General features: G+C 57.6%; 1 protein-coding gene across 1 annotated transcript in view; it reads left to right on the top strand.

The window, feature by feature from the left end:
* LOC123356616 (arachidonate 12-lipoxygenase, 12R-type-like) overlaps nucleotides 1-16,035 on the top strand; it is a 28,173-nt gene that overhangs the window by 11,581 nt on the left and 557 nt on the right. The window contains exons 6-15 of the mRNA XM_044999976.1: nucleotides 1,458-1,580; nucleotides 3,319-3,422; nucleotides 3,803-3,975; nucleotides 4,318-4,461; nucleotides 5,696-5,899; nucleotides 6,152-6,238; nucleotides 10,995-11,164; nucleotides 13,120-13,241; nucleotides 14,772-14,872; nucleotides 15,377-15,547. Coding sequence (XP_044855911.1) covers nucleotides 1,458-1,580; nucleotides 3,319-3,422; nucleotides 3,803-3,975; nucleotides 4,318-4,461; nucleotides 5,696-5,899; nucleotides 6,152-6,238; nucleotides 10,995-11,164; nucleotides 13,120-13,241; nucleotides 14,772-14,872; nucleotides 15,377-15,547 — 1,399 coding nt within the window. The remainder of the gene's footprint in view (nucleotides 1-1,457; nucleotides 1,581-3,318; nucleotides 3,423-3,802; nucleotides 3,976-4,317; nucleotides 4,462-5,695; nucleotides 5,900-6,151; nucleotides 6,239-10,994; nucleotides 11,165-13,119; nucleotides 13,242-14,771; nucleotides 14,873-15,376; nucleotides 15,548-16,035) is intronic.

The following is a 16,035-nucleotide window of genomic DNA, read 5'->3' as shown; positions in this document are numbered from 1 at the left end:
TCTTACCCAAAATACCCGCTACAGCCCATTCTCGGTAACTAAACTAAAATGTATGTAAAAAGAAAAGAGACAGAGTGTTGGTTGAAAGCTCAGTATACAGACAGACTTGAATTCAACTCCTGAGGTTCAGGTACGTAGCAGAGATGAGTTTGTAGTTGCCAAAAGTCCTTTTAGAAACAGTCCAGAGGTTATAGTCCAACATCCATATTCAGGGAGACTCCAGTCAGGGACTGGGGATCTCAATCCTTGTGGCTTAAGGTTTCCCCCTCTTGAAACCCAAAGCAGATCTGAGATGAAGCAGGATCCTGTCCCAGGGGTTTTTATACATTTCCAGCAGCCTTTTGGCCTGAGAAAACAATGGGCTTAACTCCTTCCCCCAAACAGAGTAATTTATCCATGAAACAGTTCAGATAGCCCTGGTCTACACACAGCCCCTGGTTCGAACTAGGGTACGCGAATTCAGCTACGTGAATAACGTAGCTGAATTCGAACTACCCTAGTTCGAATGACTTACCGTCCAGACGCCGCGGAAGCGAACTCCGCGGCTCCAGGGTCGACTCCGGCAACTCCTCCTGCCGCGGTGGAGTACCGGAGTCGACCGCGGCGCTTCCGGAGTTCGAACTATCGCGTCTAGATCAGACGCGATAGTTCGAACTCCGAGAAGTCGAACTCGCCGCGTCGACCCGGCGGGTAAGTATAGACGTGGCCATAGAGGTGATCACAACCTTCGAAGAGACACGGCGACAATAACACTGTTTCACTCAAGTCTCTTCCTAAATGTTAATCCTCCTGTTTGGGTCTTTGAATCAAAGCCGCAGCAATAGACAATGCACCACAAGACCGGAGCGCACAGCTCCCCTTCTATCGCCATCAATGCCGGCTGCATTTCAAAGCTCTGTTCATTTACGGGTCCAGTTCGGCCATGGGTCAGGTCAGGCTGAGTTAATTCACTCTATCTGGCCCTGTCGTCTTTCAATGAGATCAGAGACTCATAGAAGATCAGGGTGGGAAGGGACCTCAGGAGGGATCTAGTCCAACCCCCTGCTCAAAGCAGGACCAACCCCAACTAAATCATCCCATCCAGGGCTTTCATAGAATCAGAGAAGATCAGGGTTGGAAGGGACCTCAGGAGGTATCTAGTCCAGCCCCCTGCTCAAAGCAGGACCAATTACCAACTAAATCATCCCAGCCAGGGCTTTGTCAAGCCTGACCTTAAAAACCACTAAGGAAGGAGATTCCACCACCTCCCTAGGGAACCCATTCCAGGGCTTCGCCCCGCTCCTAGAGAAATAGTGTTTCCTAATATCCAACCTCATACACTCATAATGTCACAGGGGTCCCGGGGATGGAGGGGGTGGTAGGAACCGCAGGACAGGTCATCCCGGGACTGCGGCTGAGGGATTGGCAGGGCAGCGGCAGGCCAGGGCTAACGTCCCCTGCCGTCTCTCCGTGCCCAGGTGGAAGGACTACGCCCCTGGACTGCCCCGGTGCCTGGCGGTGGAGAACGTCATCGAGCTGGACTGTAACGCCATGTACTCCTTCACCAAGAGCACCAACTTCCTGCTGCGCGGGGGGAACGCGTGAGTGAGGCTTTCCCCACGGCCAGACCCGTTCCCAGCGCCTGCCGCTAGGCCTGCCCCTAGAAACTGCCCCCAACCCTGTACACTAACCCTAACCCTGTACCCGACCCTGTACAGTAACCATAACCCTGTACACTAACCCTAACCCTGTACCCAACCCTGTACAATAATCCTAACCCTATACACAACCCTAACCCTATACCCAACCCTGTACAGTAACCATAACCCTGTACACTAACCCTAACCCTGTACACAACCCTGTACACTAACCCTAACGCTGTGCACATCCCTAACCCTGTACACAACCCTCTACACTAACCCTAACGCTGTGCACAACCCTAACCCTATACCCAACCCTGTACAGTAACCATAACCCTGTACACTAACCCTATACCCAACCCTGTACACTAACCCTAACCCTATACACAACCCTAACCCTGTACACAACCCTAACCCTATACCCAACCCTGTACAGTAACCATAACCCTGTACACTAACCCTAACCCTGTACACAACCCTGTACACTAACCCTAACGCTGTGCACATCCCTAACCCTGTACACAACCCTCTACACTAACCCTAACGCTGTGCACAACCCTAACCCTATACCCAACCCTGTACAGTAACCATAACCCTGTACACTAACCCTAACCCTGTACACAACCCTGTACACTAACCCTAATGCTGTGCACAACCCTAACCCTGTACCCGACCCTGTACAATAACCCTAACCCTGTACCCAACCCTGTACACTAACCCTAACGCTGTGCACAACCCTAACCCTGTATACAACCCTCTACACTAACCCTAACCCTGTACACAACCCTGTACACTAACCCTAATGCTGTGCACAACCCTAACCCTGTACCTGACCCTGTACAATAACCCTAACCCTGTACCCAACCCTGTACACTAACCCTAACGCTGTGCACAACCCTAACCCTGTATACAACCCTGTAGACTAACCCTAACCCTATACACAACCCTAACCCTGTACACAACCCTAACCCTATACCCAACCCTGTACAGTAACCATAACCCTGTACACTAACCCTAACCCTGTACACAACCCTGTACACTAACCCTAACGCTGTGCACAACCCTAACCCTGTATACAACCCTCTACACTAACCCTAACCCTGTATACAACCCTGTAGACTAACCCTAACCCTATACACAACCCTAACCCTGTACACAACCCTAACCCTATACCCAACCCTGTACAGTAACCATAACCCTGTACACAACCCTGTACACTAACCCTAATGCTGTGCACAACCCTAACCCTGTACACAACCCTGTACACTAACCCTAACGCTGTGCACAACCCTAACCCTGTACCCAACCCTCTACACTAACCCTAACCCTGTACACAACCCTGTACAGTAACCCTAACCCTGTACACAACCCTGTACACTAACCCTAACCCTGTACCCAACCCTGTACAGTAACTGTAACCCTGTACCCAACCCTGTACAGTAACTGTAACCCTGTACACAACCCTGTACACTAACCCTAACCCTGTACCCAACCCTGTACAGTAACTGTAACCCTGTACCCAACCCTGTACAGTAACTGTAACCCTGTACACAACCCTGTACACTAACCCTAACCCTGTACACAACCCTGTACACTAATCCTGCCCCTGCCCTGTGCCCCATCCATCTCCGCCCCATTCGGAGGGACAGGCCCGAACCCCCGGCCTGCTCCCACACGCTGGCTCTGCCCCCCCCCCCAGGGAGGTGGAGCTGTGGCTGAAGGGTTTCCTGAGCTGCACCAACTCCTGGGCGAAGCTGGAAGACATCAACAAGGTTTTCTGCTTCAACAAGACCCCGGTCACAGGTAGGTGACCCCTCCCCACCCCCACCCCGAGCCCTGCTCGCCTGGGCCCACCGGAGCCGCCCCCCACACAGAGCAGGGTGATTGGGACGGGTGTGACGCAAGCGGCTGGAGACCCCAGCGCTGCTTGTGCCAGGCCCTGCCCAAAGCCTCCCAACCACGATCAGGGACCCCCCCAGCCTTGTGCCAGGTGCTGCCCAGACTCCCTCCGAGATCAGGCCCCCTCTCATGCTGGACCGTTAGCCCCGTTCTCCAGCAGGAGGAGGCTGTGGGCCCCGAGAGACGCCGAAAGCTGCCCCAGGCACCCTGAGCAGGACTCGAACCCGGCTCCCCTGAGTCCCGGACCGTTAACCCCGCGGCTGCCCTGCCCGTGTCCCCCCCAGAGTACGTGCGGGCGCACTGGCGAGAGGACACGTTCTTCGGGTACCAGTTCCTGAACGGGGCGCACCCCATGGTGATCCGGCGCTGCACGGGGCTCCCCCGCAACTTCCCCGTCACGCCGGCCATGGTGGCCTCCTCCCTGGGGGAGAGCTGCAGCCTGCAGGACGAGCTGGAGGTAAGTGGGGCGCCGGGGACACCCCTGGGGGGACTTGGCCACAGTCTGAGCTCTCGCTCCGGCTCCCTCCCCAGCGTCACTCCGGGCACCAGCAGCCACGGGTCAGCGGTGTCCAGCGGGCCCAATTCCCGAGCCAGTGGCTGCGCTCGCACTGGCCACTCGGCTCCAGGGGCTAGTCCCAGGGCACTGCTGTAGGGAAGCTCGCAGCACTGGGAGAGGCACTGCTGTGGGGAAGCTCGCAGCCCTGGCATCCCGGCTTTCCCCCGTTCCCCGGGGTCCCCACTCTGCACCCTGGGATGCACTGGCCCCTGCACTCTGCTCTGCTCCCCCTGTGCCTTGCAGAAGGGGAACATCTTCCTCGCTGACTATAAAATCCTGGAGGGCGTCCCGGCCAACACGATCAACGGCTACCAGCAGTACATCGCCGCGCCCCTCTGCCTGCTGCACCTGCAGCCCTCCGGGGAGCTCGTCCCCATAGCCATTCAGGTAACAGCCCCCACACGCTGCCTGGCGGGGCCCCCATGCAGCCCCCATCCCTACACAGTCCCAGGGCTGGGCATTGTCGTCTAAGGGACTGGCCCAGGGAGAGAACCCAGGAGTCCTAGCTCCCAGCCCTCCCTGCTCTAACCACCAGCCCCCACTCCCCTCCCAGAGCCAGGGAGAGAACCCTGGAGTCCTGGCTCCCAGCCCCCCCTGCTCTAACCACCAGCCCCCCCTCCCCTCCCAAAGCCGGGGAGAGAACCCAGGAGTCCTGGCTCCCAGCCCCCCTGCTCTAACCCACCAGCCCCCACTCCCCTCCCAGAGCCAGGGGGAGAACCCAGGAGTCCGGGCTCCCAGCCCCCCTGCTCTAACCCACCAGCCCCCACTCCCCTCCCAGAGCCAGGGAGAGAACCCAGGAGTCCTGGCTCCCAGCCCCCCCTGCTCTAACCACCAGCCCCCACTCCCCTCCCAGAGCCAGGGGAAGAACCCAGGAGTCCTGGCTCCCAGCCCCCCCTGCTCTAACCCACCAGCCCCCACTCCCCTCCCAGAGCCAGGGAGAGAACCCAGGAGTCCTGGCTCCCAGCCCCCCCTGCTCTAACCACCAGCCCCCCCTCCCCTCCCAAAGCCGGGGAGAGAACCCAGGAGTCCTGGCTCCCAGCCCCCCTGCTCTAACCCACCAGCCCCCACTCCCCTCCCAGAGCCAGGGGGAGAACCCAGGAGTCCGGGCTCCCAGCCCCCCTGCTCTAACCCACCAGCCCCCACTCCCCTCCCAGAGCCAGGGAGAGAACCCAGGAGTCCTGGCTCCCAGCCCCCCCTGCTCTAACCACCAGCCCCCACTCCCCTCCCAGAGCCAGGGGAAGAACCCAGGAGTCCTGGCTCCCAGCCCCCCCTGCTCTAACCCACCAGCCCCCACTGCCCTCCCAGAGCCAGGGAGAGAACCCAGGAGTCCTGGCTCCCAGCTCCCACTCCCCTCCCAGAGCAGGGAAAGAACCCAAGAGTCCTGGCTCCTTAATCCCCCCACACCCTTCTGTGTGTACCTCCGTGTGTGTACAGCCCCCCCCCCCGCCCCCAGCTCTGTGGGTCTCCTCTTCCTAACACTGGATTTGCTGCACCGTCATGTCCCCTCATCCTGGCACCCGGGTCCCAGTCCCTGGGCTCCCCTGGGGGAAGCAGCAGGATTCACACCCCCGGCTTGCGCCAACCCGCCCCCCACACCCCTCCTGTGTCTCTCCCCCCGCAGCTCAGCCAGTGCCCAGGCCCCGACAGCCCCATCTTCCTGCCCAGCGACTCCGAGTGGGACTGGATCCTGGCCAAGACCTGGGTGCGCTACGCCGAGTTCCTGGTGCACGAGGCCGTCAGCCACCTGCTGCTCACCCACCTGATCGACGAGGCCTTCGCCCTGGCCACCCTGCGCCAGCTGCCCATGTGCCACCCGCTCTTCAAGGTGAGAGAGGGGCCGGGCTGCCCCCCCGCCCCCAGCCAGCTGTGCCCAGAGGTGCGGGAGAGAAGAGCCCAGCAGGGGGAGCCTGCCAGATGGGCCCCGCTGCCAGCATCCACCTGTGCCCAGCCGCACGTGCTGGATGACAGGGGAGAAGCAGCAGCCGCTGGCTTTTCGGAGAGGCCAGGACCCGGGTGGGGGTGGGGCGGTGGCTGCTTGCTTGTCCTCACCCACCCCTGTCTCTCTTCCCCTCCCCAGCTGCTGCTGCCCCACACCCACTACACGCTGCACATCAACGTCCTGGGCAGAACCCTCCTACTCAGACGCGGAGGGAGCATCGATAAGGTGAGAGAACCCCACGGTCAGCGGCATTGGACCCAGCTCCCTTCCCAGAGCCGGGGAGAGAACCCAGGAGTCCTGGCTCCCAGCGCCCCCCCCTGCTCTGACCCACCCGCCCCCACTCCCCTCCCAGAGCCGGGGAGAGAACCCAGGAGTCCTGGCTCCCAGCACCCCCTGCTCTGACCCCCCCGCCCCCACTCCCCTCCCAGAGCCGGGGAGAGAACCCAGGAGTCCTGGCTCCCAGCCCCCCCTGCTCTGACCCACCAGCCCCCACTCCCCTCCCAGAGCCGGGGAGAGAACCCAGGAGTCCTGGCTCCCAACCCGCCTGCTCTAACCCACCAGCCCCCACTCCCCTCCCAGAGCCGGGGAGAGAACCCAGGAGTCCTGGCTCCAAGCCCCCTGCTCTGACCCACCCGCCCCCACCCCCCGCCCAGAGCCGGGGAGAGAACCCAGGAGTCCTGGCTCCCATCCCCCCCTGCTCTGACCCACCCGCCCCCACTCCCCTCCCAGAGCCTGGGAGAGAACCCAGGAGTCCTGGCTCCCAGCCCCCCCACTCCAACCACCAGCCTCCACTCCCCTCCCAGAGCCGGGGACAGAACCCAGGAGTCCTGGCTCCCAGCCCCCCCCTGCTCTAACCCACCAGCCCCCACTCCCCTCCCCGAGCCACGTACTTGGGTGTAAAATGTGCCTGTCGCCCGAGGTACCGGCCTCCCCTGGAACGGGCAGGATTAGAACTCAAAGCGACTGCAACAGCTCAGAAAATTGGGCTGAAATCGACAAGCTGAAATTCAATGACGAGAATTGCAACGTGCACCACTGTGGTAGGAAAACGTCGATGCTCATCTGCACAATGGGACATACCTGGCTGCCGGAGACGGGAGTGGGGGGGTCGTACTGCTCAAAAGGATCTGGGGGTTATATTGGGGTCTGTGATACAGCATGACCAGAGGGAGGCAGGAGAGGGTGAGACGGGAGCCTTATTTCCTGTAGAGGGAAGAAAGTTTGCTATAGATTAATTAGAGCACCTGAAGCCAATTAGAGCACCTGCAGTCAGTCACCTGATAAAAACCCCTGCTTCAATCAGACAGTGTGCGAGTTGGAGCAGAAAGGATCGGTGTCGGAGCAGAGCACAGTTGGGAGGAGTCGGAGCAGAGAGGATTGGTGTCGGAGCAGAGAACAGTTTGGAGGTGTCGGAGCAGAGAGGATTGGTGTTGGAGGAACAGTTTGGAGGAGTTGGAGCAGAGAGGATTGGTGTTGGAGCAGAGAACAGTTGGGAGGAGTCGGAGCAGAGAGGATTGGTGTCGGAGCAGAGAACAGTTTGGAGGAGTCAGAGCAGAGAGGATTGGTGTTGGAGGAACAGTTTGGAGGAGTTGGAGCAGAGAGGATTGGTGTTGGAGCAGAGAACAGTTTGGAGGAGTCGGAGCAGAGAGGTTGGTGTTGGAGCAAAGAACAGTTTGGAGGAGTCGGAGCAGAGAGGATTGGTGTTGGAGCAGAGAACAGGTGGGAGGAGTTGGAGCAGAGAGGATTGGTGTTGCAGCAGAGAACAGTTTGGAGGAGTCAGAGCAGAGAGGATTGGTGTTGGAGGAACAGTTTGGAGGAGTCGGAGCAGAGAGGATTGGTGTTGGAGCAGAGAACAGGTTGGAGGAGTTGGAGCAGAGAGGATTGGTGTCGGAGCAGGGAACAGTTTGGAGGAGTCGGAGCAGAGAGGTTGGTGTCGGAGCAGGGAACAGTTTGGAGGAGTCGGAGCAGAGAGGATTGGTGTTGGAGGAACAGTTTGGAGGAGTTGGAGCAGAGAGGATTGGTGTTGGAGGAACAGTTTGGAGGAGTTGGAGCAGAGAGGATTGGTGTTGGAGCAGAGAACAGGTTGGAGGAGTTGGAGCAGAGAGGATTGGTGTTGGAGCAGAGAACAGTTGGGAGGAGTTGGAGCAGAGAGGATTGGTGTTGGAGCAGAGAACAGTTGGGAGGAGTCGGAGCAGAGAGGATTGGTGTTGGAGCAGAGAACAGTTGGGAGGAGTTGGAGCAGAGAGGATTGTTGTTGGAGCAGAGGACAGTTTGGAGGAGTCGGAGCAGAGAGGTTGGTGTTGCAGCAGAGAACAGTTTGGAGGAGTCGGAGCAGAGAGGATTGTTGTTGGAGCAGAGGACAGTTTGGAGGAGTCGGAGCAGAGAGGATTGGTGTTGGAGCAGAGGACAGTTGGGAGGAGTCGGAGCAGAGAGGTTGGTGTTGGAGCAGAGAACAGTTTGGAGGAGTCGGAGCAGAGAGGTTGGTGTTGGAGCAGAGGACAGTTTGGAGGAGTCGGAGCAGAGAGGATTGTTGTTGGAGCAGAGGACAGTTTGGAGGAGTCGGAGCAGAGAGGATTGGTGTTGGAGCAGAGGACAGTTTGGAGGAGTCGGAGCAGAGAGGTTGTTGTTGGAGCAGAGAACAGTTTGGAGGAGTCGGAGCAGAGAGGATTGGTGTTGGAGCAGAAAACAGTTTGGAGGAGTCGGAGCAGAGAGGATTGGTGTTGGAGCAGAGAACAGTTTGGAGGAGTCAGAGCAGAGAGGATCGGTGTTGGAGCAGAGGACAGGTTGGAGGAGTTGGAGCAGAGAGGATTGGTGTTGGAGCAGAGAACAGTTTGGAGGAGTCAGAGCAGAGAGGATCGGTGTCGGAGCAGAGAACAGGTTGGAGGAGTTGGAGCAGAGAGGATTGGTGTCGGAGCAGGGAACAGTTTGGAGGAGTCGGAGCAGAGAGGTTGGTGTCGGAGCAGGGAACAGTTTGGAGGAGTCGGAGCAGAGAGGATTGGTGTTGGAGGAACAGTTTGGAGGAGTTGGAGCAGAGAGGATTGGTGTTGGAGGAACAGTTTGGAGGAGTTGGAGCAGAGAGGATTGGTGTTGGAGCAGAGAACAGGTTGGAGGAGTTGGAGCAGAGAGGATTGGTGTTGGAGCAGAGAACAGTTGGGAGGAGTTGGAGCAGAGAGGATTGGTGTTGGAGCAGAGAACAGTTGGGAGGAGTCGGAGCAGAGAGGATTGGTGTTGGAGCAGTGGACAGTTTGGAGGAGTCGGAGCAGAGAGGTTGGTGTTGCAGCAGAGAACAGTTTGGAGGAGTCGGAGCAGAGAGGATTGTTGTTGGAGCAGAGGACAGTTTGGAGGAGTCGGAGCAGAGAGGATTGGTGTTGGAGCAGAGGACAGTTGGGAGGAGTCGGAGCAGAGAGGTTGGTGTTGGAGCAGAGAACAGTTTGGAGGAGTCGGAGCAGAGAGGTTGTTGTTGGAGCAGAGGACAGTTTGGAGGAGTCGGAGCAGAGAGGATTGTTGTTGGAGCAGAGGACAGTTTGGAGGAGTCGGAGCAGAGAGGATTGGTGTTGCAGCAGAGGACAGTTTGGAGGAGTCGGAGCAGAGAGGATTGTTGTTGGAGCAGAGAACAGTTTGGAGGAGTCGGAACAGAGAGGATTGTTGTTGGAGCAGAGAACAGTTTGGAGGAGTCGGAGCAGAGAGGATTGGTGTTGGAGCAGAGAACAGTTTGGAGGAGTCGGAGCAGGGAGGATTGTTGTTGGAGCAGAGAACAGTTTGGAGGAGTCGGAGCAGAGAGGATTGGTGTTGGAGCAGAGAACAGTTTGGAGGAGTCGGAGCAGGGAGGATTGGTGTTGGAGCAGAGAACAGTTTGGAGGAGTCGGAGCAGAGAGGATTGGTGTTGGAGCGCGAGACCCATCATAATAGTGCCGGCCATTTGCCACAGGTCCCAAATGGAATATGAGACAACAATGCGCCGCAGTTGGGAAAAAGACTAATATCATTCTAGGCTGAATTAACAGGAGTGTCGTGTGAAAAACCGGGGAGGTCATTGTCTGGCCCTGGCGAGACCTCAGCTGAAGAACTGGGGGGGCGTCACACTTTAGGAAAGATGTGGCCAAATTGGAGAGAGTCTGGGAAAGAACAACAAACATGGTCAAAGGTTTCGAAACCCTGATCTATGAGGCCAGGTTAAAAAAAATCACCGGGCACATTTAGTCCTGAGAGAAGTTCGAGAGAAGGGACCTGACAGTCTTCAAATACCTTGAGGACTGTTGAGGACGGTGATCAATTGTTCTCTGGTCCTGCTGAAGGCAGGACAAGAAATAATGAGGAACTGGGGTTATTTAGTCTGCAGAAGAGAAGAATGAGGGGGGATTTGATAGCTGCTTTCAACTACCTGAAGGGGGTTCCAAAGAGGATGGAGCTCGGCTGGTCTCAGTGGTAGCAGATGACAGAACAAGGAGCAATGGTCTCAAGTTGCAGTGGGGGAGGTTTAGGTTGGATATTCGGAAACACTATTTCACTAGGAGGGTGGTGAAGCACTGGAATGGGTTCCCTAAGGAGGTGGTGGAATCTCCTTCCTTAGAGGTTTTGAAGGCCCTGGCTTGACAAAGCCCTGGCTGGGATGATTTAGTTGGGGATTGGTCCTGCTTTGAGCAGGGGATGGGACTAGATACCTCCTGAGGTCCCTTCCAACCCTGATATTCTATGATTCTAAATGGGCTAAATCAATCAATGGGCTTAATCTGCAACCAGGGAGATTGAGGTTAGATATCAGGAAAAGCTTTCTCTCTCTAAAGATAGTTAACTCTGGAGCAGGCAGGCAAGGGAGGATGTGGGATCTCCGTCCTTGGAGGTTTCTTAGAACTGGTTTGTCACGGGGCGTATTGTCCGGCGTCATGTTGTGCTGAAATAGGTCGTGGTGGTATTTCATTCTAGCCCGCCCCCTGGCCCGCTGGCTCAGAGGTTGAAGGCTCTGTCTCTGGTCCCTTCCCAGGCCATGGGCTCGGGGATCGAGGGGACCAAGGTGCTGATGGCCAAAGGCATGTCCTGCCTGACCTACGCCTCCCTCTGCTTCCCTGATGACATCCAAGAGCGCGGGGTTGACTGCATCCCCAACTACTACTACAGGGATGATGGGCTGAAGGTCTGGTCGGCCATTGAGAGGTAAGGAGCAGGAGCCGGGGCAGAGGGTGGCGAGGAAGCAGATGGCATGTGGAAAATTCCCACCGGCTCAGAGTTGCTTGGAAACACGGCTTTCCTGCCACGTAAAGAATTCTGAGTTAAAAAACAACTGGAATTCCCCAAACGGCACTTTTTCAAAGACCCCTCCACACACCCAACTAGACGGCACGAATTCTCCTTGAGCCACTCATGAATCACACAGAGGAGAGCACCAGCCAATTCTCCCCAGCCTTGCACACCAGGACGATACCATCTCGCCCTGGTCAGAAGCCTGGCCAGTTTCCCAGTCCGCCCCTCCCTCACTGTGGAGAGGACATGCACCAGTCTTTGTACCTGAGCTGAGATTTCCTGAGCACGTCAACCAAACCAAATTGTTTTAGGTAAAATATAAAACAGGTTTATTGACCACAGCAAGATAAATTTTGTTAGTGATTATACATGGTGGCATAAGAGGTTAGAGACAGTTACCAAAGAAAACAAAAGGTAAGCGTACAGTCTAAATCTTATTGCACTAGGCAGCATTTAGATCAAGCAATTTTCTCATTCCCCTGGATGTTACAGTTCTTCACACACGGGCTTCTCCTTGGAGCCTGGGACCAGTCTCCTCAGTTAAAGTTTTCGTCTTCCCAGCGTTCTTGTTGCATCCAGCGTAGGTGAGGGAGGAGAGAGGCCAAGGAATGATTCCACTGTCCCTTATTTTATACCTCAGTCCATGTGCCTAGAAGACACTTGCCCAGACATGTCCTGGTGGGCTTTGCTGAGTCACTGGGTTGAGCAATCCCCCTGGTGGGTCTTGCGCAACTGCGTCAGAGAGTGGAGCAGTCCCCTTTGTGTGGTGCTTGGGCAGCCCTCATTGAATTATAAATCCACTGATTACAACTCCCCTGCTTTTTAATGGTCATTGAACACCCTCCTGGGTGGGGTGGGGAGAAGTTCTTTGTACGTCACTGGCAAATATATAGCATATTTCAATAACAACCACGAAGCAAAATCTCATAACGTCATACACACTAATGATACACATATTTGGACAGAACAACGGGTTTCAGCAGGTCATGACCTTTCATATGATATCGTACTTTGTATGAAATATTACAACTATATATGAATGGTGCGTATGGGTTTTCCAGGGAGCTATTTTGAGGTACAGTGTGTCACAGATTCTATTCCTGATACCTGGAGGTTCCCTGGTAACAAGGCAGCGTGGTGCCAACAGGCAGCTTTGGGCACTAAAAAATTAACCCTACCGCAATGGAAAAGTCAACCCCCATCAAATATTGATGCCTGGCTTGGTAATCTGGCAGATCACACAGCTAACGAATGGCTGGCATTGAGGAGAAAGGGAATGCATGAAAAATCCAAAGCAATTTGGGCTGATTTATTAGAGGTCTATGATCAATGTAGACACTGAAGATAGCTATGTCACATCCCCTCCTCTGCCTTTATCCTAACCCCCGTCACTTACTTTGTGTGGTAGATTGGTTGGCATTGAAAAAATGAATGAAAATTTGTAAATACACAAGAATGGAGAGGAAAAGTCAAACTTTTAGCGATTTTGCCCCAAACCAAATTCCGGGGAAAGGTCTCATTGAGGGTGAATGGAAACATTTGGTTTCAGTCAAGCCAAGACGTTTTGTGCCAGTGGCGACTCTTGTTTAACGTGTTAACTTCCACAAGAGCAAGTCCAATTTGAAACGAAAAGTTCAGCTCTGCCATAAACGAGATCCAGGATCACCTGGAGGTCAGGCCGGCGGCTTAGCCACCAGGCCATGCTCCCACAGCTAGGAAAGGGCGAAGTGGAGGGGACACTAGGTAACGGCCAGGGTGCACAGTACCACTGGGCTGTTTGGTGATGCTGGCTGAGTGACGCTGGTGCACTGGGGAGCGATGTGGCCTGCATCGACCCATCCGGGCTGACACATCTCTGCTCTTTCCAGCTTCGTCTCCGGCATCGTCAGACACTATTACCGCAGCGACGCCCACGTCCTGGCCGACTGCGAGCTGCAGGCCTGGGCAGACGAGATCTTCCATGAAGGCTTCCTGGGGAACGAGGCGTCCGGTAGGGGCCATGTGAACCCAGAGCTCTGCAGCCGCTGGTCACCGGGCTCCATGCGGGAGCCACTGCAGGGCATCTCTGGACTGCGTGATTCAGGAGGCCAAACGACTGTCAGCCAGAGCTCAGCTGGTGTCAATGGGCGTCTCTCCATTGGAGTCAATGGAACCAGATCCCAGCTGGTGTCAATGGGCGTCTCTCCATTGGAGTCAATGGAACCAGACCCCAGCTGGTGTCAATGGGCGTCTCTCCATTGGAGTCAATGGAACCAGACCCCAGCTGGTGTCAATGGGCGTCTCTCCATTGGAGTCAACGGGGCCCAACCTCAGCTGGTGTCAATGGGCGTCTCTCCATTGGAGTCAATGGACGTCTCTCCATTGGAGTCAATGGAGTAAGATTCCAGTTGGTGTCAATGGACGTCGCTCCATTGGAGTCAATGGGGCCAGACCCCACCTAGTGTCAATGGGCGTCTCTCCATTGGAGTCAATGGGGCCAGACCCCACCTAGTGTCAATGGGCGTCTCTCCATTGGAGTCAACGGGGCCCAACCTCAGCTGGTGTCAATGGGTGTCTCTCCATTGGAGTCAATGGAACCAGATCCCAGTTGGTGTCAATGGACGTCGCTCCATTGGAGTCAATGGGGCCAGACCCCACCTAGTGTCAATGGGCGTCTCTCCATTGGAGTCAATGGGGCCAGACCCCAGCTAGTGTCAATGGGCATCTCTCCATTGGAGTCAATGGGGTCAGATCCCAGCTGGTGTCAATGGACGTCGCTCCATTGGAGTCAATAGGGCCAGACCCCACCTAGTGTCAATGGGCGTCTCTCCATTGGAGTCAATGGGGCCAGACCCCAGCTGGTGTCAATGGACGTCGCTCCATTGGAGTCAATAGGGCCAGACCCCACCTAGTGTCAATGGGCGTCTCTCCATTGGAGTCAATGGGGCCAGACCCCAGCTAGTGTCAATGGGTGTCTCTCTATTGGAGTCAATGGGGCCAGATCCCAGCTGGCATCAATGGGCGTCTCTCCATTGGCGTCAATGGGGCCAGATCCCAGCTGGCGTCAATGGGTGTCTCTCCATTGGTGTCAATGGGGCCAGATCCCAGCTGGTGTCAATGGGCGTCTCTCCATTGGCGTCAATGGGGCCAGATCCCAGCTGGTGTCAATGGTCTTCTCTCCATTGGAGTCAATGGGATCGGATCCCGGTTGGTGTCAATGGGCGTCTCTCCACTGGAGTCAATGGGGCCAGATCCCAGCTGGTGTCAATTGGTGTCTCTCCACTGGAGTCAATGGGGCCAGCGACCCTGCAGGGACAGGGTGGCCTGGATCACGGTGGTGGGATGGGGCTGTGGGGTGACTGGGAACGGCCCCGCTGTGGGAACAGGCAGGGCGGGGAGATGGCGCGTGGCTGAGCTGAGACCCGGAGCAGGGGAGCGACTCACTGGGGGAGGCTCCGGCAGAGGGAGGCATCAAACCCGACTCTAGGGGTCCCAGCCCAAGGCCGGGCCAGGTCAGTGACACCCGTTCTCCATCCCGCAGGCTTCCCCTCGTCCCTGCAGAGCATCCCCGAGCTCATCAAATACCTGACCATGTGGATCTACTGCTGCTCGGCCCGGCACACCTCCCTCAACAGCGGGCAGGTAGGGAGAGGCCAGCCTGGGTGCTCGGGGCCCCATTCCCTGCCCCCCACGGGGCCCTGGGTCCTGCCACCGACACCCCCACCCTGCACCCCCCCACAGGGCCCTGGGTCCAGCCACCGACACCCCCACCCTGCACCCCACATGGGGCCCTGGGGTCCTGCCACTGACACCCCCACCCTGCACCCCACCCCACTGACACCTCAATCCCCAGGACCCTGCTCTAGCAGCCAATCCCCCACCCAGCACCCAACCCCAGTGAGACCCAGGACACCTCAGAACCCTGCCACAGCCCCCCAGGACTCCCCACTGCCGTGCTCAGCACCCCCGACCCCCCCCCCTTGACTTTTACTAACCGTTGCCCGTGGGTGAGACGCTGACCAAGCCCCAGATGCCCAGATCCCTTGGCTGAGCCAGACCTTCCCTGGGCGGGGTGAGGAGGGGATCCCCGGCTGGGCTGGGGGGTCCCCGGCTGCTCTGACTGGGGGGGGTCTCTCTGGGCCGCAGTACGAGCTCGGCGCTTGGATGCCCAACTTCCCGTCCTCCATGAGGAACCCCCCGCCCCAGGCCAAGGGCACCTCCTCCCTGGAGAGCTACCTGGACACCATCCCGGAGGTCAGCAGCACCAGCATCGCCATTTCCGTCCTCTGGCAACTCTGCTGCGAACCGGGGGACTCGGTGAGAACATGGGCACTAGGGGGCGCTGTGGGGCAGGGAGCAGGGTGGGGGGCTCAGCAGGGGGCACTCTCCCCTGGCAGGGGGCTGGCCCCAGGGTGGCACTAGGGGGCGCTGTGGGGCAGGGAGCGGGGCAGGATGCTCAGCAGGGGGCGCTCTCCCCTGGCAGGGGGCTGGCCCCAGGGTGGCACTAGGGGGCGCTGTGGGGCAGGGAGCGGGGCAGGGGGCTCAGCAGGGGGCGCTCTCCCCTGGCAGGCAGGGCTGGCACTAGGGGGCACTGTGGGGCAGGGAGCGGGGCAAGGGGTTCAGCAGGGGGCGCTCTCCCCTGGCAGGGGGCTGGCCACAGGGTGGCACTAGGGGGCGCTGTGGGGCAGGGAGCTGGGCGGTGGCAGCAGGGGGCGCTCTCCCCCGGCAGGCAGAGCTGGCCCCAGGACGGCACTAGGGGGCCCTGGGCTGCGGGTGTCTGCTGAATGAGCCGTTGCACTGATTTC

The sequence above is a fragment of the Mauremys mutica genome, chromosome 26, assembly GCF_020497125.1.
Source record: "Mauremys mutica isolate MM-2020 ecotype Southern chromosome 26, ASM2049712v1, whole genome shotgun sequence".
In the NCBI taxonomy this organism is placed as follows: domain Eukaryota; kingdom Metazoa; phylum Chordata; order Testudines; family Geoemydidae; genus Mauremys; species Mauremys mutica.
Note: the sequence above shows the minus strand (reverse complement) of the source record. Positions and strands in the feature narration are given on the sequence as shown.